The following is a 23,417-nucleotide window of genomic DNA, read 5'->3' as shown; positions in this document are numbered from 1 at the left end:
GAATGCCTAAGGTTTTTGCACAGTACTGTGTATGTGTGTGTGTGCATGCATTTTATACATACACACACACAAATATATATATATATATATATGTATATATATATATATATATATATATATAAAATGATTGCCTCATAAAGTTGCTCAGAAAAGTGAAGTAAAAACAAAAGGCATAGACGTAAATTGTTGTTTCTCAAAACAATTTGAAGAAAACCCCTCTAAAGCATTTCTAACTATATTATCCTGAATAAATGACAATTCAAATAAGAGAAATTGTCGTGAATCAAAACAGTGTCCAAATTTTTAGTGAGGTTAGGACACAGCAAAGAAAATCTGTTGCACAAACACATATTTTCATAAAGTGCAGCGCCAAAGTGTAAATCTACAATATCTTAGGTTAATCCTTTTTTTGCCAAATGTTTGAGTGTTGACTTTTAAATAATAGTGTATTTTTAATAATAAAAAAAACCCTGCTTAATGACAAAGAAAACATTAACCGTGAACTGGATGAAAAATTTATATTTTTACGCATGTCTAACATGTCTTGTTAGATAACATGCTAAAAACAGAAATATTCACTGTAACGTACCAAGGCAACAGTCCTGTAATAGATCTGCTGGTTAAGCTGTGGTTTGTGGGCCACTGATGTTGTCAGAGCTCATACGCTCTCTGCTTTTGTTATTGTTTGTGTACATCAAAGTACACCATGTGTCTTCCACATATGTAAATGACAAAATAATAGAAACATGTTTAACTATAATAAAGATAAACACTTGCCTGCACAAAGTGCATCAGAAAACTGAATCTTTACACAAAAAGGAACATTTTGAATGCAAATACTGCAGCACTGTTGAAGCACTATGTTGCATAGGTGTCTATGTTACATCTGACTTAAAAGCTAAAATAAGAGCTTAGAAATTACTGATGTATGACACATTCTCACAGAATTTCTCCCAGCATCCCACAGAGTAACTTCAGTGCTTTACTACGGTCAGTTAAACACAATCCCTTTATATAAACATTACATATATACACATGGTGTCAACTGAACTGACACATACATCCCACACACAAAAACAATCTGCTCGCATTTTTTCTTCATTGCCCTTTCAGCGAGCAGATGTTTAGACTGTGGATCAAACCAAATGTGAATAAATCCAGAACTTGCAGTACTTAAAACTTCTCAGCCACAGCGCCCCCTGCAGCTCTGATGGCAACATTTGGGATCGATGCTGGCAGCAACATATTTATTTTTTTTCTTCGCATTTAAAAACATTTTCTAAGATAACTGCCTTATTTCACGTTTGCTTGCGGTTGAATGCCCATCTGGAGAGGTTAAAGGTCAGGGAAGCGAGTCGGGTCTTCTTTGTAGTCATTAGGAATAGTAAAAATGGACTCATCGAACTCATCATAGCGAAACTCTTGAAATGTCACCGTGGCTGTGATCGTAGGAAAGACTGGGATGTCTGTAGGGAAACGATTACACACACAGAACTTTTAAATGAATTTTCAGTCACAGATTTTTACAGGCTTCAATCTGTCGTTCAGTGGTGCTGCTTTACAATAAAGTTGTGTCTGTGAGTGACGTGTAATTACCGAGTTTGACAGGAAAGCCTGGGGGAAGCTTCATCTGAACAAACTCCCTGAGTTTATTAAAGTGCTTGAAGGGTGCAATTACCTCCAGAACATTCAGTAACCTGACAGAGAGCAAAGTCAACAGACAGTTGTCTGAAATTAGTCAAGTACAAGACTCCTTCACACCTGATATTACACTGTGCAGTGGCAGGAAAAATTATTTGTTTAATATTGTTCATTTAGATGATTGCTACATTAGGAAGAGTTACATTAATCATGCTGCACTTCGCTCATTAATATTGCAACAATATTAATTCGCCTGTTGGCAGACCCAGGGCTCTCCACGCAAAAGTCTGCCTGGAGAGGAGGTGGGCGGATGCACGAATGTGACCAATATTACAATTGTCAGAATGCCCATACCTCCATATATTTCAATAAAATGTTCATCACAAATAAAAAATAAATCATAAATAACACCCAATTAATGCCAGACAGTGCCAGATCTTTTTCACTTTGTGCACAACTCTCGTACTGCAAACTCTCAAATCAACATCACTGTCGTGACTACTACCAGTGCACACTGATGACGTCTTCACAGGCAAGACGCGGACGCATCGAGAAATGCTTTTTTATGATGTGAAATTAATTCATTTTAGGATGTGTGTTTAATAAACTTCAATAAAAAATTTTATTTCATTTAGAGACGGCATTAGAAGGGGGGGCTAGACGGATGCTTGAGTGGTTGTCAATCCAATGAGAGGACACGTATAATTTCTGTACACAAGATAGAAGATAGCGTGTTCCCACATAAGTTCTGCACACAAGTTGTTCCAAGACAATTATTGTGTGCACACAAAATAATCTTTTCTTCTTTTGGTTGTTCCCGTTAGGTGTCGCCACAGCAGATCAGTCATTTCCATCTCACCCTGTCCTCTGTATCTTTCTCTGTCACACCAAACACCCGCATGTCGTCCCTCAGCACATCCATTAACCTCTTTTTGGTGTCCCTCTTCGCCTCCTACCTGGTGGCTCTATCCTCAGCATCCTTCTCTCTCTATACCCTGGGTCCCTACTCTGCACATGTCCAAACCATCTCAATCTCGCCTCTCTGACTTTGTCTCCAAACCGTCCCACCTGAGCTGTCCCTCTGATATGTTCATTCCTAATCCCGTCCATCCTCGTCACTCCCACAGAGAATCGCAACATCTTCAGCTCTGCCTCCTGTCTTTTTGTTAATGCCTCTGTCTCTAAGCTGTACAACATAGCTGGTCTCACTACTGTCTTGTAAACTTTCCCCTTCACTCTTGCTGATATTCTTCGGTCAAAAATCACTCCTGTCACCTTTCTCTACCCACTCCACCCTGCCTGCACTCTCTTCTTCACCTCTCTACCACACTCTCCATTACTTTGGATAGTTGACCCCAAATATTTAAACTCATCTACTTTCGCCACTTCTCCTCCTTGTAACTGCACTATTCCACGGGGCTCCCTCTCATTCACACACATGTACTCAGTCTTGCTTCTACTAACTTTCATTCCCCTTCTCTCCAAAGCATATCTCCACCTCTCCAGACTAGACTCAACTTGCTCTCTACTCTCACTACAGATCACAATGTCATCTGCAAACATCATAGTCCATGGGGACTCCTGTCTGATCTCATCCGTCAACCTGTCCATCACCACTGCAAACAAGAAAGGACTCAGAGCTGATCCTTGGTGTAATCCCACCTCCACCTTGAATGGGTCTGTCATTCCGACTGCGCATCTCACCACCGTCACACAATCCTTGTACATGTCCTGCACTACCCGCACATACTTCTCTGCCACTCCAGACTCCACATCTCTTTTCTTAGCACCCTGTCATCTTCTTCTTTGCCTTTCAGCTGTTCCCGTTAGGGGTCGCCACAGCAGATCAATCGTTTCCAGCTCACCCTGTCCTCTGTGTCTTCCTCTGTCACACCAACCACCTGCATGTCCTCCCTCAGCACATCCATAAACCTCCTCTTTGGCCTCCCTCTTCTCCTCCTGCCTGGTGACTCCATCCTCAGCATCCTTCTCCCTATATACCCTGGGTCCCTACTCTGCACATGTCCAAACCATCTCAATCTCGCCTCTCTGACTTTGTCTCCAAACCGTCCCACCTGAGCTGTCCCTCTGATATGTTCATTCCTAATCTTGTCCATTCTCGTCACTCCCAAAGACAATCGCAACATCTTCAGCTCTGCCACCTCCAGCTCTGCCTCCTGTCTTTTTGTTAGTGCCACCGTCTCTAAACCGTACAACATAACTGGTCTCACTACTGTCTTGTAAACTTTCCCCTTCACTCTTGCTGATACTCTTTGGTCACAAATCACTCCTGCCACCTTTCTCCACCCTGCCTGCACTCTCTTCTTCACCTCTCTACCACACTCTCCATTACTTTGAACAGTTGACCCCAAATATTTAAACTGATCTACTTTCACCACTTCTACTCCTTGTAACTGCACTATTCCACTGGGCTCTCTCCCATTCACACACATGCACTCAGTCTTGTTTCTACTGACTTTCATTCCCCTTCTCTCCAAAGCATATCTCCACCTCTCCAGACTAGACTCAACTTGCTCTCTACGCTCACTACAGATCACAATGTCATCTGCAAACATCATAGTCCATGGGGACTCCTGTCTGATCTCATCTGTCAACCTGTCCATCACCACTGCAAACAAGAAAGGACTCAGAGCTGATCCTTGGTGTAATCCCACCTCCACCTTGAATGAGTCTGTCATTCTGGCTGTGCATCTCACCGCTGTCACACTATTCTTGTACATGTCCTGCACTACCCTAATATACTTCTCTGCCACTCCAGGCTTCCTCATACAATACCACAGCTCTTCTCTTGGCCCCCTATCATAAGCTTTTTCTAAGACCACAAACACACAATGTAACTTTCTGGCCTTCTCTGTACTTCTCCAACAGTATTCTCAGAGCAAACATTGCATCTGTAGTGCTCTTTCTCAGCATGAAACCATATTGCTGGTCACAGATCTTCACCTGTTTTCTAAGCCTAGCTTCTACTACTCTTTCCAATAACTTCATGCTATGGCTGATCAACTTGATGCCTCTGTAGTTACTGCAGCTCTGCACATCACCCTTGTTCTTGAAAATAAGAACCAGCACACTTTGTCTCCACTCCTCAGGCATCCTCTCACTTTCCAAGATTTTATTAAACAATCTGGTTAGAAACTCTACTGCCATCTCTCCTAGACATTTCCATGCCTCCACTGGAATGTCATCTGGACCAACTGCCTTTCCACTCTTCATCCTTTTCATAGCAGCCCTCACTTCTTCCTTACTAATCTCTTGTACTTCCTGATTTACTCTCACATCATCCAGCCTTTTCTCTCGCTCCTTTTCTTTATTCATCAGCTCTTCAAAATATTCCCTCCACCTTCTCAGCACATGCTCCTCACTTGTCAGCACATTACCATGTGCATCTTTTACCACCCTAACCTGCTGCACATCCTTTCCAGCTCTGTCCCTTTGTGTGGCCAATCTGCACAAGTCCTTTTCTCCTTCCTTACTATTCAACTTCTTGTACAGCTCGCAATATGCATTTTCCTTCGCTTTTGCCCCTTCTCTTTTCGCCTTACACCGCATCTCCTTGTACTCCTGTCTACTTTCTTCATCTCTCCGACTATCCCAAAACCTCCTTATGCTTTCCTGGACCTCTTCATTCCACCACCAAGTCTCCTTGTCTTCCTTCCACTGTCCAGATGTCATACCCAGTACTGTCCTAACTGTGTCCCTCACCACATCTGCAGTACTTTTCCAGTTGTCCAAAATTGCTTCCCTTTCAACCAGTGCTTCTCTCACCTGCTCGCTAAATTTCACACAACAGTCTTCCTCTTTCAGCTTCCACCATCTGATCCTTTGTCAGACTCTCACTCTCTTCTTCTTCTTTACCTCTAAAGTCATCCTACAAACAACCACCCTATGCTGTCTAACAATACTCTCTCCTGCCACCACCTTACAATCTCTGATTTCTTTTAGCTTGCATCTCCTATAAAGAATGTAGTCCACCTGTGTGCACCTTCCTCCACTCTTACTGTATATGTTACCCTGTGCTCCTCCCTTTTCTTAAAGTAGGTATTCACCACAGCCATTTCCATCCTTTTTGCAAAATCAACTACCATCTGTCCTTCCCCATTGCTATCCTTGATACCATATCTACCCATTACTTCGTCATCACCTCTGTTCCCTTCACCAACATACCCATTGAAGTCCGCTCCTATCACCACTCTTTCATGCTTGGGCACACTCTTCACCACCTCATCTAACACACTCCAGAAAGCTTCTTTCTCCTTCATCTCACAACCTACCTGTGGGGCATATGCACTGATGATATTCATCATCACCCCTTCAATTTCCAACTTCACACTCATCACCCTGTCAGACACTCGTTTAACCTCCAACACACTTTTAACATACTCTTCCTTTAAAATGACCCCAACACCATTTCTCTTCCTGTCCTCACCATGGTACAACAACTTGTACCCACCGCCAATGCTCCTGCTCTTACTTCTCTTCCACTTGGTCTCTTGCGCACACAATATGTTTACCTTTCTCCTCTCCATCATATCAGCCAGCTCTCTCCCTTTACCAGTCATACTACCAACATTCAAAGTCCCCACTCTCATTTCCACCCTTCTACTTTTCTTCTTCTCCCGCTATTTGTGGAAATGTTCTCCTCCTCTTCTTCGTCGTCTTTGCCCAGCGGTAGCCCAATTTCCACGGGCACACTGTTGGGCAACAGCACCGGTGGCGGACATTGTTTACCCGGGCTGCGACCGATCCGGTATGGAAATTTGATTCTTAGTCTGTATAGTTGGGTTGGCTTGTTTTACGCCAGATCCCCTTCCTGACGCAACCCTCCTCATTTATTTGGGCTTGGGACCGGCACTCAGAATGTACTGGCTGCACACCCCTTGTGGCTGAGTTCTTAGCACCCTGTCATAAGCTTTCTTTAAATCCACAAACATACAATGTAACTCCTTCTGGCCTTTTCTATACTTCTCCATCAGCATTCTCAGACCAAACACTGCATTGTAGTACTCTTGCTCACAGATGTCACCTACCTTTCTAAGCTTAGCTCCTACTACTCTTTCCCATAACTTCATGCTGTGGCTGATCAGCTTAATGCCTCTGTAGTTGTTGCAGCATTGCACATCACCCTTCTTAAAAACAGGAACCAGCACACTTTGTCTCCACTCCTCAGGCATCCTCTCACTTTCCAAGATTTTATGAAACAATCTGTGTTGAAACTCCACTGCCATCTCTCCTAAACATTTCCATGCCTCCACGAGAATGTCATCTGGACTAACTGCATTTCCATTCATCCTCTTCATAGCTGCCCTCATTTCATCCTTACTAATCTCTTACACTTCCTAATTTACACTCCACATCATCCACCCTTTTCTCGCTCTCATTTTCTTCCTTCATCAACTCCTCAAAATATTCTCTTCACCTTCTCAGCACCCTCTTCTCGCTTGTCAGCACATTACCATCTGCATCTTTTACCACCCTGACCTGCTGCACATCCTTTCCAGCTCTGTCCCTTTGTCTGGCCAGTCGGTACAAGTCCTTTTATTCCTTCCTTACTGTCCAACTTGTTGTACAGCTCACTATATGTCTTTTCCTTAGCTTTTACCACTTCTCTTTTTGCCTTATGCTACATCTCCTTGAACTCCTGTCTACTTTCGTCATCTCTCAGACTATCCCAATTCTTTTTGGCCAACCTCTTTCTCCTTATGCTTTCCTGAACATCTTCATTCCACCACCAAGTCTCCTTCTCTTCTTTCCACTGTCCAGATGTCACACTCAGTACCTTCCTAGCTGTCTTCCTCACCACATCTGCAGTACTTTTCCAGTTGTCCAAAACTGCTTCCCCTCCATCCAGTGCCTGTCTCACCTGCTCACTGAATTTCACAGAAGAGTCTTCCTCCTTCAGCTTCCACCATCTGATCATTTGTTGAGCTCTCTCTCTTCCTTTTCTTCACCTCTAAAGTCATCCTACAAACTACCATCCTATGCTGTCTAACTACACTCTCCCCTGCCACCACCTTACAGTCTCCAATTTCTTACACACAAAATAATTTGTTCCCACAAAATTTGATGTGTTCCCACATCAGAATCTGTTCCTCTAATATTAGGATTTTGGGCACATCATAACCTGTTAACATGATTTGACAATTAGAATTTGTGCATACAAGATGATGAAATCACTCACGATTCAATGCCGAGAGGGAAGTCCTGACTCATGGCTATTGTGGCTTTGAAGTTTTTCTTGCTCTCTTTGCAGACCAGCTCTCTGCCGAGATGAGGTGCTCTGAGAGAAGACAAGAACATCATCCTGTAGGAGTATTCTACATCAGTGATTCTCAACCGGGGTGCCGCGGCACCCTAGGGTGCCGTGATCGATCATCAGGGGTGCCGTGGGCAATTATCAAATATCACCATTTTGCTGTAATAGTGTGGCAAATGATGTAATGCTTTTATTCCAGTAGATGGCAGCAAAGCGCTGTACTATAGTATAATAGACAGTCGAGTTAGTGCTCCGTGACAGTACAGTAATACGAGCAAGTGACAGTGATGGAGAAATTTTTGAAAAGAGAAAATACAAATGCCAATCGGGATCCTGGACAAAATTCAGACGCAGATGGAGACGGTGGACCACCAAAGAAAAAAGACAAGACGGTGAAATCGAGGCAATATAGCGAAAGCTACCTTTCATTTGGATTTACTTTCACGGGGGATGCTGCGGCACCGGCTCCGCTATGCTTGGTGTGTGGAGAGAGGCTGGCCAATGCTGCCATGGTGCCAAGCAAGCTTAAACGACATCTCCAAACGAAACACCCTTTTGTTCAAAACAAGCCCATGGAATATTTTGTACGCTTACGTACAAACAATGAGAAACAAGCAACTTTTTTGAGAAACAACACAAAGGTAAACGAGAGAGCCCTCAAGGCTAGCTATATTGTCGCTGAACTTGTTGCTAAGTCAAAAAAGTCCCACACTGTGACAGAAACATTGATACTACCAGCTTGTAAAGCCATTGTAACGGAGATGCTTGGACCTGACGCGGCCAGAGAGATTAATAAAGTGCCTCTCTCGGATAGCACAATTGCCAGACGGATTGATGACATATCAGAGGACATTGAAACTGTTGTTTTTGAAAAAATGCACATCAGTAGGAAATTTGCCTTGCAACTTGATGAGACGACGGATGTTAGTGGAAATTGTCAGCTGTTGGCCAACGTGCGTTTTGTTGATGGAGAAGCCATCAGAGAAAACTTTTTATTTTGCAAGGCACTGCCAGAAAAGTCAACAGGAGAGGAAATATTCCGGGTCACTTCCGAATATCTTGACAAAGGCGGACTGGCCTGGGAAAACTGCACAGGTGTGTGTACTGACGGAGCCGCAGCCATGGTCGGGCGCAGCAAAGGCTTCGTGAGTAGAGTCAAAGAAATAAACCCAAATGTTATTGTAACACACTGTTTTTTGCACCGCGAGGCTCTGGTTGCAAAGACCTTGCCAGTAGATCTTGGCACTGTGTTGGACGATGTGGTGCGCTTAGTAAACTTTGTGAAGACGCGGCCACTGAAATGTCGCCTATTCGCGTCTTTGTGTGAGGAGATGGGAGCGGAACACAAAGTGTTATTGCTCCACACGGAGGTCCGCTGGCTGTCGCGCAGCAAAGTGCTGGCCCGCGTGTATGAGCTGCGAGAGGAGCTCAAGGTTTTTCTGACACACGAGAGGTCCGATTTCTCAAAGCTGATTGAAAGTGATGAGTGGTGGGCAAAGGTAGCATACCTTGCTGATATATTTCATCAGCTGAATGAGCTGAACACTCGTATGCAGGGCCGCAATGAAAACTTGCTCACCAGCACAGATAAAATGAATGGATTTTGTGTAAAAGTGCAGCTCTGGAAACAGCATGTGAACTGTGGCAACCTTGAGATGTTCCCCCTCACAGAAAAATGTCATCATGGCAACACTGCGGCAATGCGCAAGGTGATTGGCACACATTTAAAAACCCTTGAGGAGAAGCTGTCATTTTATTTCTCGGCAGACTCCACAGAATGTCTGGACTGGGTTAGGGACCCGTACAGCTCTGCATCCCTCCCGGGAAAGGACATGACTTTACAGGAGCAAGAAGAACTCATTACACTGAAACAAGATCGTGGTTTAAAGCTCAGCTTTGCTGATCTGCCGTTGGACAGATTTTGGATATCTGTTGCCAAGGAGTTCCCCATTCTGGCCAACAAAGCTATTGTGATATTGCTTCAGTTTTCAACCACATATCTGTGTGAGCTGAGCTTCTCAAGCTTGATTGCCATAAAAACTAAAAACAGAGAGAGACTGAGAGCTTTGGAGCAAGAGCTTCAGGTGTGTCTGTCTACCATTCCTGCCAGGTTATCCATTTTGTGTTCATCCAAACAGGCCCAGGTTTCACACTGAGTCAAAATGCATTTAGAAATGATTAACTATTATATGTAATGTGTTACATTTTTTTTCCAGTTTTAAACATTCAAAGTGAATCAAAAATAGTTCTCATTTAACAATAAAAATAACAATGAAATACAGTTATTTTAAGGTTTCTCACAATTAAATGAAACAGTGTTCCAGGGTTCATAAATGAAATACATCTTTCCATTACTGATGTTCTGAGTCAGTGTTATTTTTTATTTCAATTAAATTTAATTTGTATCGCTTTTCCAATAGTTTTTCAATGCTGTTTGGAAGAATAATTTTGTGTGTTTATAAATCACTCAAGATATTGCGTTCTATAAATTGATCAAATTTAAATAAATGTAACTGGGAAAATATTGGATTTGTGTGATCTCTGTATCCATAGCTACTGACTGTTATAACTTTTCTGCGTAACAAAAAACAAGGTGGAAAATTGTTAAACTAAAATTGTATTTAATATAAAAACAATAAAAATCATTAAATAAAAATTGTCCCACAGGGTGAAATAATACTTAACAAATGTATACCAAACGAAATACAACAAAGGAAGTATCTGGGAAGCGTTTCACAAGATTTAATATTTGTTAAAATACTTACAATTAAGAACCACAATTTACACCAGAACAGGCCTTTTATGTAACAATAACAGACAAAAATTACTGCCTCTTAGCCTTAGCGGGTCATAGCAAACGAATTTAACATTTACACACGGGTGATGGTTCGGGAGGCCCAGATTACGGGTCTTGGTCCGGGCGAGCTGGTTACAGCCGCTCCCGAGTGACAGTCTCAGGGGGTCTATGGGCCTCTCCAGCGCAGTGGCTGCTCCCGACAGGTGAAGTGGACAGGTGCTGCACCCGCAAGAGAGCAGCCGACCGCAGGAGATGACTGGATGCAAGGACCACGATGCTGATCCCACACAGTGAAATGAACGTGGTCTCAAACCAAAACAAAACTGGGTGAAGAGCTACAATTTCTCCATTACAGAATTTTGCATAATTAAAGCCATATTTTTGAAGTGTCGATAAAGTCAAATTGACTTGCGTAAGTTTACATACGTACATGGTGGTTTTGTACATACTTGTGCACATAGCGTTGTGCGTCTCCATGGTTACGGGTTGCTGACTACAGCGTGAATCTCAGCTGCTCACGGAGCATGGCTCCTCTGGGGAAGGAGAAGCCGCTTTGGCTGTGGAGGTGTGCGGGGAAGGCGGCCTGACCTCCGTTGATGTCACCGTGGTCAGACTTGGGCCTTCTCGCTCACAACTGGGTTCGCTGAAGGCAGCCTCTGCGCTCCGTGAATATTAGAGTGGCAGATTATTGTGAATAAAAGTGTCGACACGTCTAAAAAAAAAAAACACTTGAGATCAGAGCACAAAATGCTTGAGGATTTTCGAAATGCTGTTTTCTGTATTGATTTTCTATTGCGATAATTGGGTTCTGCACAAAACCAGAGGTAATAGAATTATATTATTTTGGTTGGTGGTGTGCCGCGGGATTTTGTAAATATAAAAAGGGTGCCGCGGTTCAAAAATGGTTGAGAATCACTGTTCTACATCACACAAGGAAAGGCGTCCGATGCCGACAACAGTTCCAGCTCATAGAAACCTTCTGCACATTTTCCCTGCCATCACCTTGAGTGTACAGTAATATTTGAGGTGTAAAAATCCTGGAAGAAACAAGACTCTTTAATGGTCACAGCAAACTGCTTGGAGAGAGCCATTAAAACCTTCTGTGACTCACAATTCTGAAAAACATTCTGCACATCCGCTGTAATAAGTGTGAGAAGACGAGGCAATCTGAATATGGAACAACTAAGAACAATAGGTCCTTCCTTTAAAAGATTTAAGGACAGCAATGTCAAATTTACAACTTCTTTTTCAGAATGATTTATTGGTAGCACACAGGGCATGAACACAATTGGCAATATGTGGGCTTTTATACAGTTTCATGGTGGAGTGGAGCAGCAAGAGTTTTGTCAAAAAAGAGATGTGAAATTTCAGCTGTAGTTTGCCAGAAGGAACACCGGAAACTCAACTTGAGATTTGATCCATTTTTCTGAAACAAAGTCCTCCTCTGTGATGCACCACCACAAAGCTGTGCGACTGCTGAGGCAACAGACAAAAGTTGCACTGTGCACAGTCTCTCCTATAACAGCCACAGGAGCCTGTAACTCCTTTTAGAGTTGTCATGGAGTCTCTTGGTGGCTTCCCTCACTAGTCTCCTTCTTGCACAGTCACTCACTTTTAAAGACCATCCCATGACTCCTCTAAGGAAAAGTGGGTATAAAAGCGACAATTTAATGATGTTATAATAAAGGGTACCCATACTTCTGCATTCCATTATTTTGGTTTTGACATTTTTTAAATTTATGTCATGTTGGAGAGATTTGTTTTCACTGTATGTTTAAAGGCAACACCGTGCACCCAGAAAGTATTTACAGCACTTCACTTTTTCCACATTTTGTGTTACAGCCTTATTCCAAAATGGATGAAATTCATTTTTTTCCTCAAAATTCTACACATGGACATAAGTATTCACAGCCTTTGCCATGAAGCTCATAACTGAGCTCACTTGCCTCCTGTTTCCACTGATCATCCTTGAGATGTTTGTGCAGCTTAATTGAGTCCAACTGGAGTAAACTCAGTTGATTGGATTGACACACATTTGGAAAGACACACACCTACATATAAGGTCCCACAGTTGACAGTGCATGTCAGACCACAAACCAAGCATTACGTCAAAGGAATTGTCTGTAGACCTGAGACAGAATTGACTCGAGGCACAAATCTGGGAAAGGGAACAGAAATATTTCTGCTGCTTTGAAGGTCCCAATGAGCACAGTGGCCTCCATCATCTGTAAATGGAAGACGTTCAGATCCTCCAGGACTCTTCCTAGAGCTGGCCATCCATCTAAACTGAGAGATCGGGGGAGAAGGGCCTTAGTCAGGGAGGAGACCAAGAACCCGATGGTCACTCTGTCAGAACTCCAGCATTCTTCTGTGGAGAGAGGAGAACCTTCCAGAAGGACATCCATCTCCACAGCAATCCATCAATCAGGCCTGCATGTTAGAGTGGCCAGACGGAAGCCACTACTTAATAAAAGGCACATAGCAGCCCACCTGGAGTTTGCCACAAGGCACCTCTCAGATCATGAGAAACAAAATTCTCTGGTCTGATGAGACAAAGTTTGAACTCTTTGGCGTGAATGCCAAGTGTCATGTTTGGAGGAAACCAGGCACCATCCCTACAGTGAAGCATGGTGGTGGCAGCATCATGCTGTGGGTGGGGATGTTTTTCAGTGGCAGGAACTGGGAGACTAGTCAGGATTGAGGGAAAGATGAATGCAGCAATGTACAGAGACATCCTGATGAAAAGCTGCTCCAGAGCGCTCTTGACCTCAGACTGTGGCGAAGGTTCATCTTTCAGCGGGACAATGACCCTGAGCACACAGCCAAGATATCAAAGGAGTGGCTTCAGGACAACTCTGTGAATGTCCTTGAGTGGACCAGCCAGAGCCCAGACCTGAATCTGATTGAACATCTCTGGAGAGATCTGAAAATGGCTGTGCACTGACGCTCCCCATCCAACCTGATGGAGCTTGAGAGGTGCTGCAAAGAGGAATGGACAAAAAACTGTCCAAAGACAGGTACACCAAGCTTGTTGCATCATATTCAAGAAGACAAGGTTATAATTGATGCCAAAAGTGCATCAACAAAGTACTGAGCAAAGGGTGTGAATATTTATGCACATGTGATTTCTTTGTTTTGTTTTTTACTTTCATAAATTTGCAAAAAAAAAAAAAAAAAACTTTTTTCATGTTATCACTATGGGGTGTTTATGAGTAGAATTTGGAGAGAAAAAAAAATTAATTTACCCCATTTTGAAATAAGGCTGTAACATAGCAAAACAAGGAATAAGTGAAGCGCTGTGAATACTTTCCGGATGCACTGTAGGTCATAAAATTAAAATGTGTAAAAGTCCAAGAGTTCCCAAAGTTTTGCATGCCTCCACATCACGCATAATTAGTCTAAATGAAGCAAAAGTAGCATGATTTCTCTTTAATAGTCCTGTTTTTTAGGCTGATCAAGAAACTCTATGCATTTGTTTCTTTGTACACTTACCTTCCGTTGTCAGCAGAGATGTATTCTTCCCAGGATATAGTGTTGGGTGATGGTGGGGTCAGTGACGGCCTCCGCACCGGCTGAAGAGAAAACGCAGAAAAAAACAAACAAACAAAAAAAAAAAAAAAAAAAAAAAAAAAACAGGTCACATGTCAAAGTATCTAAGAGCGGAGTCACTCAGTCACTTTGGTAAATCTGACAACAAATTACAGCACAACTTCATTTCAGCCAGCGGATCTTTATTACAAAGTAAGCGCAGCAGCCACTAGAGGGCGAGAGTTCATCAAAAGAGGAGCATTCTCAGGGAATCAGTTGTTACAAATACAACTTGATTACAGCCAAATAACATCACTGCAAATACAAGCAGACAAAATGACCAGCTTTACCATTAACGCACATGTGTGTAAATCCATACGAGTATGCACTTTCTGCTCATAATCTTATTTACATTCACACTAAACTCCACAAGCACAGAGGCAAACACGAGGAAACACAACAGTATGTCAGTCATTAAGGTGAAGGAGAATGTCACCAAATGAGTGTCAACAGCAGATAAACAACTTTACTGTATAGTTTTGTGTTTTGTAACTTTACGAACACCACCAGCTTGTTCACAGCAGTAAGTATGTCTCAGAGCTCTGATGACAGTTTACCTCTGCTTTGTGTTTTTGTGGTGTGGACAGAAGCACTCCAGAGTTTATTACAAAAAAAAAAAAAAAAAAATCAAGATACAGTGGAGGAAATAAGTATGTGATCCCCTGCTGATTTTGAAAGTTTGCACACTGCCAAATAATTAAACAGTCTGTTTTTTTTATGGTAGCTTTATTATAAGTGACAGAAAGAATATCCAATAAAAAAGAAAAATAGAGAAAATGACACGAAATGAAAAATAAAAATTAATTTGCATTTCATTGAGGGAAATAAGTATTTGACCCCCTAGCAAAACATGACTTAATACTTGGTGGCAAAACCCTTCTTGGCAAGCACAGCAGTCAGACCTTTCTTGTAGTTGCTTACTAGGTTGGCATACACATCAGGAGTAATTTTAGTCCACTCCTCTCTGCAGATAATCTCCAAATCATGGAGGTATTGAGGCTGGTGTTTGGAAATTCGTGGCTTCAGCTCGCTCCATAGATTTTATATCGGCTTAAGGTCAGGAGACTGGCTAGGCCATTCCATGACCTTGATGTGCGTCTTATGGAGCCACTCCTTTGTTACCTTGGCTGTATGTTTTGGGTCGTTGTCATGCTGGAAGACCCATCCATGACCAATTTTCAGTGTCCTGCCGGAGGCAAGGAGGTTGTCACCCAAGATTCTGCAATACATGATCCCGTTCATCTTCCTGTCAATGCGATGAAGTTGCCCTGTCCCCTTAGAAGAGAAACATCCCCCAAAAGCATAATGCTTCCACCGCCGTGCTTGAAGGTGGGGATGGTGTTCTTGGGGTCATATTCAGCATTTCTCCTCCTCCAAACACGTCGAGTTGAGGCCAAAGAACTCGATTTTGGTCTGATCTGGCCACAGCACCATCTCCCAGTCTCTCTCGGAATCATTAATATGTTCATTGGCAAACTTGAGGTGGGCCTGGACCTGAGCCTTCTTGAGCAGAGGGACCTTACACGCACTGCAGGATTTTAAACCATTGCATCCCAGTGTATTACCAATGGTTTTATTGGTGACTGTGGTCCCAGCTGCCTTGAGATCATTAACCGGCTCCCCCCATGTAGTTCTAGGCTCATCTCTAGCCTTTTTCATGATCATTGAGACCCCACAAGGTGATATCTTGCATGGAGCCCCCAGCCTAGGTCGATTGACAGTCATGTTGTACTACTTCCACTTCCGAATAATTGCACCATCAGTTGTCACCTTCTCATTCAGCTTCTTACTTATGGTTTTGTAGCCCATCCCAGCCTTGTGTAGGTCAACAATTTTGTCCCTGACATCTTTAGACAGCTCTTTGGTCTTGCCCATGGTGGAGATGTTGGAGTGTCACTGAGTCTGTGGGCAGGTGGCTTTTTATACAGGTGACAATTTGGGACAGGTGTCTCTCATGCAGGTAACAACATCAATGAGATTAGGAGTATGTCAATGGTCTGTGGGAGCCAACATTGCTCATGGTTGGTAGGGGATCAACTACTTATTTCCCTCAATGAAAGGCAAACTGATTTTTATTCTTCATTTCATGTAATTTTCTCAAATTTTTTATATTCTTTCTATCACTGTTAAAATAAAGCTACCATAAAAGTCATAGACTGTTTAATTATTTGTCAGTGTGCAAACATTCAAAATCAGCGGGGGGATCACATACTTATTTGCTCTGCTGTAGAAAACACAACTAAATACTGGTTCAGGTTAACCTGCCATCTCCAAGTGTTAAAGACAACCAAATAAAATTCAAATAAATACTGAAAACAATGTATATGTTGTGCAGAAATGGGTAACATGAGCTATGAAAGGCCAAGAGTGTGCAGGTTTTCATTCCAATCAATCAAATCAGCAGCATGACTTCCTCCCTCCAATCAGAGTGGTGTCCTCATTTAATTAAGTCGCTGATGTGAAGTGCAGTGAAAACCTGCACTCTGTTTGCCATTCATGTCACACAGTTACCCATCCCTGTTGTTGCAGACACTGATTCACCAGTATTGAATCTGGGCTGATGCGACAAATAGAATCTACAATTTTGAATCATCCTTAAAATCATCATCAACTTGTGCAGAACAACAAGAAATCATCAAATCTTTCAGAGGGAAAGATCAAAACCATCCAGGCAGACAAGCAGTCCATTTCCACATCTCCAAAGTCACCAGCTATTGGCAGCAGCCAGGTAAAAACGTGGCCTTGTCCAACCCCCAGGGTCCTCAACACTGAGGTACATGTGTGAGGAATCAAGTACAAAGAAATGAACCACATGTCCAAATTGTAACGGACGTTCCCTGAAGGTATGTGATATGCCTCATCTGAGTCTCTTCAAATATCTCATTTGACAGAAAGCACCTGGCAGTACCCAAAGATCCTCCAAAAGAGATCCAATACCAAGGAAATAATTATCACCTGTTCAAGTCATTGTCCTCTGTGGAATTCCATGGATTTATAAAACTTGTACGATGTCGTAAAAAAAGAACACTTTGCGATAGCCATTTTCCTAACTCAGCGATGATCACGATTACAGACCATCGGCAGAGTACAACCAACCAGCACCCTTCCCACCCCATGACGAAATTCACGGATCTGTGGATTTTTCACAGCTTTGCGTGCTGCTGTTGATGTAAACAGCAGTCAGGAATAGTTCCTCTAATCCCAGCTCCACTGTCATGCTCAGAGAAATACTTTGCTGTTGTGACTGCAGACTGCGGCTTTAATGGCACCCTGTCACGCCGTGTGTAACGGTTGCGGTGTGCTGTTGTGATGACGACACAGTTTGTTGTCATGTCGGCCCCCTTGTTACTTCACTCCATGGCACCTCACTTTTTATCCTTCATTGCGTAATCGATAGTGTCAAAGCACTAACAGGGCAAACGGCCACGTCACAGCAACTTGTTTTCTGTCTCTCAAGTGTCATTCAATTAAAACAGACAGACAAACTATTTCAACACTGTCACTAAAAAAAACAGCCTTTTTCCATTTGAAACATTGGATTCTAATGACTGTAAATAATGCCAGACAGTGGGGAATGCTGTGACTAGTCAAAGACAAACGAAGAACAAGAGCGACTGGAAAACAACACCCAGTGTGGAGGGCTTTGTCTTCACTGCGGAGGGCGGCAATCTCAGCAGACAGCCCCCACTAGGTGGCAGTGCTGGGAATCATATCCGTGCACAGTGGATGAGGAGTGGCATCTGGATTCTCACAAACAACAGTGACTGGGTCAGCTGTTTATTCTGTTTCCCCAGCAGAGCAAATCAAACATCAAAGACACAACAACACGAGTCAGACAGGAATTTTTCAATAAACTTTGCAAAGCTGACTGATAGAGTCTGGCAGGATGTGCACGCACTTTCTGTTCTCGTGCAGGATTTAGTACTGCAGTTTAATTTGAGAGTCTTGTCCTACCCCAGTTATCTAACAGGACAAGATGCCTTCAGGATTCAACTGACAGTTACGCTGCAGGTTTAAGTAAACAGGATGGTAACTGAAAAAGCAGTCGGTGTTCTGACTCCTTGTATTTATTACTAAGAAATTCAAAGCAGTCAGTCTCAAATGAAAGTTTAAATTGGAGGTTTGAGAGACGGCTTGTGACCAGAGGATCCTGTGTTTGATTCCCTGTCAAACCCGCAATCGCTGTGTGCGCGGGGGTAAGGTTTTTAATCCCCAGGTTGCTCCCGTGCAGTTGTTGCTTTGCATGGCAGCACGCTGACATCAGTGTGTGAGTGTGTGTGTGTGTGTGACAGGCATCACTGTAAAGCACTTTGGACATCTACCTGAGATGGAATAGAGATATAGAAATACAGTTCATTAGTACACAAAGCTACCTGATATCACACTGACAAAAACAACAAACACATTAGGGGTGTTGCAAAAAATCGATTCACGTCCGAATCGCGATTCTTATTTATTACGATTCTGAATCGATCCAAAATGTCCAAGAATCAATTTTTAAAAAGCATTCTTTTAAACATTTTCTTGCTTTCTCACTGCGTGTACCGTTTACTGTCTACTGGTGGGGGGGGGGGCCGGCGTGCTTCAAACACTCGTGAGCTGCAGAGTTCAGTGGCTGTAGCTTAGCATGGCGGACGAAGAGCTAATTCAGCCAGCAACGTCTTTGCTGAAGGCAAATGTTTGGGCGCATTTTGGATTTTATTATTTGCTGCATAAGAAGGAGCTTGACATGACTTATGCAATGTGCAAAATCTGCACAATGAAAGTCAAGTACTTCGGAAACACAGTGCCTTGGGGTGACTTATGTTGTGATTTGGCACTATATAAATAAAATTCATTTAAATGTAATTGAATTCATATGATAATCAAGTCAGGTCTACAACTATATAACTGTGCTGTACGATACTGCACCCACCACATCACAAAACAGCCCTGTGTCCTCACTGGCAAGCACCCAGGCAGACAAGTACAACATTCCTATCTTCTGAAAGTAGTCATCTGGAACAGGCAGGCAATATAGGGACATCCCCTTGACCGAGACCTTTTCTTGGGGGTCCTCACATAATCGATTGTATGCTGGATCGCGCTCTCAGGAAAAAAAAGCAATGAGGCTTTCATGTCAAAATACAGGGTGGACCCCCCCAAAAAAAAAAAAAAAAACAGAACCCATAAAACATGTAATAAATCCTACAAAGGTCCAGCACATTTCTTGACATTTGCTGGACTTAAACTTCAGTCTGTGTAAGATCATTCCCCAAAGTTTCAGTTATCTTGGTCGCTTTGCATAAAAGTCATGTTCTATCTAAATTATGCTCCAAATGGTATTATTTGTTGGCGAAATAGGTCTCCAGGGAAAATGTCTTTTCCTTGGTTGACCAAGACATGTCAGGGAAGACTACTGTTCCAATCATCTTCCCCAACATGTCTTGATAGGATTTATTACAAGATTTATGTGTTCTGGGTTTTGTTTGTTTTTTAAGGTCACTCTGTAGTTGTTTCCTCTCAAATCAAGAAGTACATCTCATCTGAGTCTCTAATCAATCATTTGACACAAAGCTGATCTTTGGTCACTGGTTAGTGTACAGGTCTCACAACCATACAGTGACCAGAAGCACCAGGAGTCTAGAGACATGGACCTCTTGCCTCCTGTCCAGCAACCCCATGAGTCCAGGAACTGTTCAGACATGTCTCTCAACCTCAAACTCTGAGCTTCCAGACATGAATGTCACTGCTGAGGTTCATGAAACTGAATTAAGAGTCACAGTAAAAGTGACTAAATTAGCACAGTGCAACTTTAATCAGTCAATAAGAACCTGTAAGCTGTTGAGCTTCAATGTCACATAGTGTGCCTCACACAGAAAACCTGGACTGTGGTATCTGTTAAAGCAGGAAGCTGGAAATTGTTGGAAAAAACATTAAAGATACTAGCAATTCTACAAAATATGTCAGAATGTTAAGAATTCGCCAATCTACAGAATGGCATTTGTTAGATGCGCCGATTGCTTCAAATATAGTTAGTAAGCCAGGTGAATTATGTGATCACGGCTCACAGCTTTGGGGGCCGCAGGCCCCTGGATCCGTGCCCCCCTGAAGCTATATGGTTTTATACCACTAAAGCATTCTTGGCAAGCCGTGCTTTAACTAATTTTCGGTGATTTTAGACACCTAGAACGTAAGAATAATAAACAAAAAAATTAGATTTATGTTGTATTATATGTAAGATCAAAGTTATTTTTTGCATGTTTCTGTCAAAGTCTAAGTTAATAAATTAAATAACATTGAAAATGTTAAAAACACATTAATATTTAATGAACATAGCATTTATTCTCTTCTTCAAAAATGACACAGGGCAGCGAAGCAGGCAGTTTTTCTGTCAGCCTGACAGTTTTTTTTTTTTCAACTATTTGAGTGGGATTGCATTATTTTTTCTTTTTATACAATATAACACTGTTTGAACAAGACCTGAATATCTCTCTCTCTCTGTGTATATATATATATATATATATATATATATATATATATATATACACACACACACACACACACACACACACACACACACACACACACACACACACACACACACACACACACACACAAGGTCTGTTAGAAAAGTATCTGACCTTTTTATTTTTTGCAAAAACCATATGGATTTGAATCACGTGTGATTGCATCAGCCAAGCTTGAACCTTCGTGCGCATGCGTGAGTTTTTTCACGCCTGTCGGTTGCGTCATTCGCCTGTGAGCAGGCTTTGTGTGAGCAGTGGTCCACCCCTCTCGTCGGATTTTTATTGCGAATAAAATGTCTGAACGATTTGGAGCTTTGCTGCATCAAATTTTTCCAGAAACTGTGAGAGACCTCCAGGTGGACACCATTCGGAAAATTCAGATGGCTTTCAGGGACGATTTTATGGGGATTACACAGATTAAGGAGTGCTCCAGCCAGTTTAAAGACCGCCCACAGCGTCTGAGTGCGCGGCGCACTCCGAGCACCTATTGACAGGCTGAAACCCCGCTGAAACAACCAGATCATTTCCAAAGTGAAGGCTTTGTTGATCCGGGACGTTGTCTGACTTCCACAGAAATGGCAGAAGACGTGGACATCACCACTTTTTCGGCACATTCCACTGTTACAGGAGCTTTTGTCATGGAAAGAGAAGCGGAGGGATGTGCCACGGAGCCGCTCATGGCGCTGACAAAAGCACCTCCGTGTTGGTCTCACAGGACGGCTTTCAGACGGCTTTCGGTGGCTTTTCAGTCGTGTGACTATCCAAGAAATTGTGAATGAGCTGGACATGCCAGAACATGTCCTGTGAGGCTTCATCATGGTGTTGCTTTGCGCCATACAGCTCCGTCCCGACGCGCGAATTTCTCCGCACGTCTGTCTCAATGTGCCGAAAAAGTGCTGATGTCCACGTCTTCTGCAATTTCTGTGGAAGTCAGACGACATCCCGGATTAACAAAGTCTTCACTTTGGAAATGATCTGGTTGTTTCAGCGGGGTTTCAGCCTGTCGATGGGCGCTCGGAGTGCGCCACGCTCTCAGACGCTGTGGGCGGTCTTTAAACCGGTTGGAGCACTCCTTAATCTGTGTAATCCCCATAAAATCGTCCCTGAAAGCCATCTGAATTTTCCGAATGGTGTCCACCTGGAGGCCTCTCACAGTTTCTGGAAAAATCTGATGCAGCAAAGCTCCAAATCGTTTAGACAGTTTATTCGCAATAAAAATCCGACGAGAGGGGTGGACCACTGCTCACACAAAGCCTGCTCACAGGCGAATGACACAACAGACAGGCGGCTTTTTTTTTCTTCAGGTCACAGCAGAGACGTTTTCAGTTGTGGCCCTTCACAGCGCCACTGTGGCCACAGAATGCGCTGACTCTCTGATCACTGCTGTTTGCAGTGTGATACGAAGAAAATGAGAAATATATTTCTTATTACTTTAATTATTGTTTTAAAATGGCAAAACTATGACTCTATAAGCTTGAAATACAATCAAATTGGTACATTTTCAGCAACATTTCAGTTCATTTTTCAGAAATTCTGTGCTCGACAGCACAGCCAATTTGAACCTGAGAGTCAGGTGGAAATTTGCCGCGTCGCTCGAACCCTGAGGTGGAGACATTATTGAAAGGAAGAGTGCTGACTCAGCACAAGAATAGTCAGTCAGGTGTCTGTCAAAGACGCAACGTATCTTCCAACTAATGCTACCTAATGTTAATAACATGTCAGATCAAAGTTCCAATCCACCACAATAGGATGGTTAATGAGGTGAAGGTTCATGTAACTCTATCCTGTCCACTCACATCACAAGGCCAGAACCCATCAGTATCCCTCACAAACACTGACCTGGGGCTTTGCCTCCAAATCAAAGTAAATGATTCTACTGACCAGTAAGCAGCCAAATTCAACTCACCTCAAAGTTCTGCTCTATGAAATTTCCTCCTTTACTCAGGCTCTCCATGATGGCTTTGTTCCTTAAGATGTCCTCTTCACTGAGGTGCTCCCGTCTCTTCCTGGACTCCAGCACCAGGCCATTCACAGAGTAGAAATCTGCCAGAAAGTTTCCTACACGCTCCTGAAAAACACCACACACAGATAAACTCTGTGCAGTTTCTCTAATCACAGCCACAGTTGTTTTGGGTGTGTTAGGAGCCGTCACCAGTCTGCTTCTCATTTTAGTTTTAAGCCCTACTTACTCTCAACAGATTTACCATGAAGTACTCTTTGTATTTCTTAATGACTGATGGCAGACAGTTCAAGACATTGAATTAAAAATGATCGTGTATCCATTTCCTGACATGTTCAAAGAAAACTGGCTGTGAAAATGATGATTTGGATGAAAAATAATCCTTCTGTTTAGTTTGTCTGAGTATTAACAGCCTCAGAAAATGGAGGGACTGTGTATAAACATGTTTGCAATTCGTCACACCTAAAAATTGCAACAGCAAATTTGTAATTCTCACACACACACACACACACACACACACACACACACACACACACACACACACACACCCACACACACAACACACACACACACACAACACACACACACACACCGCAACACAACCTTGTTGTACAAAAGATGCTCCACAAACAACCTTTACTTGACTTC

The 23,417-nt window shown here is 42.7% G+C and overlaps 1 protein-coding gene across 1 annotated transcript in view; it reads right to left on the bottom strand.

Annotated features, from left to right (window-relative positions):
• Positions 1-242: 242 nt before the first annotated feature.
• Positions 243-23,417, bottom strand: part of LOC117518101 (ankyrin repeat domain-containing protein 13C-A-like) — a 105,145-nt gene continuing 81,970 nt past the window's right edge. The window contains exons 8-13 of the mRNA XM_034179164.1: positions 23,014-23,042; positions 22,716-22,902; positions 14,205-14,284; positions 7,841-7,939; positions 1,597-1,697; positions 243-1,466 (exon numbers count right to left, since the gene is read on the bottom strand). Of these exons, the coding sequence (XP_034035055.1) occupies positions 1,336-1,466; positions 1,597-1,697; positions 7,841-7,939; positions 14,205-14,284; positions 22,716-22,902; positions 23,014-23,042 (627 nt within the window). The 3' untranslated portion in view covers positions 243-1,335. The remainder of the gene's footprint in view (positions 1,467-1,596; positions 1,698-7,840; positions 7,940-14,204; positions 14,285-22,715; positions 22,903-23,013; positions 23,043-23,417) is intronic.

This window comes from Thalassophryne amazonica, chromosome 10, assembly GCF_902500255.1.
Source record: "Thalassophryne amazonica chromosome 10, fThaAma1.1, whole genome shotgun sequence".
NCBI lineage: Eukaryota > Metazoa > Chordata > Actinopteri > Batrachoidiformes > Batrachoididae > Thalassophryne > Thalassophryne amazonica.
The sequence above is the reverse complement of the archived record's forward strand: the minus strand, read 5'-3'. Positions and strand labels throughout refer to the sequence as shown.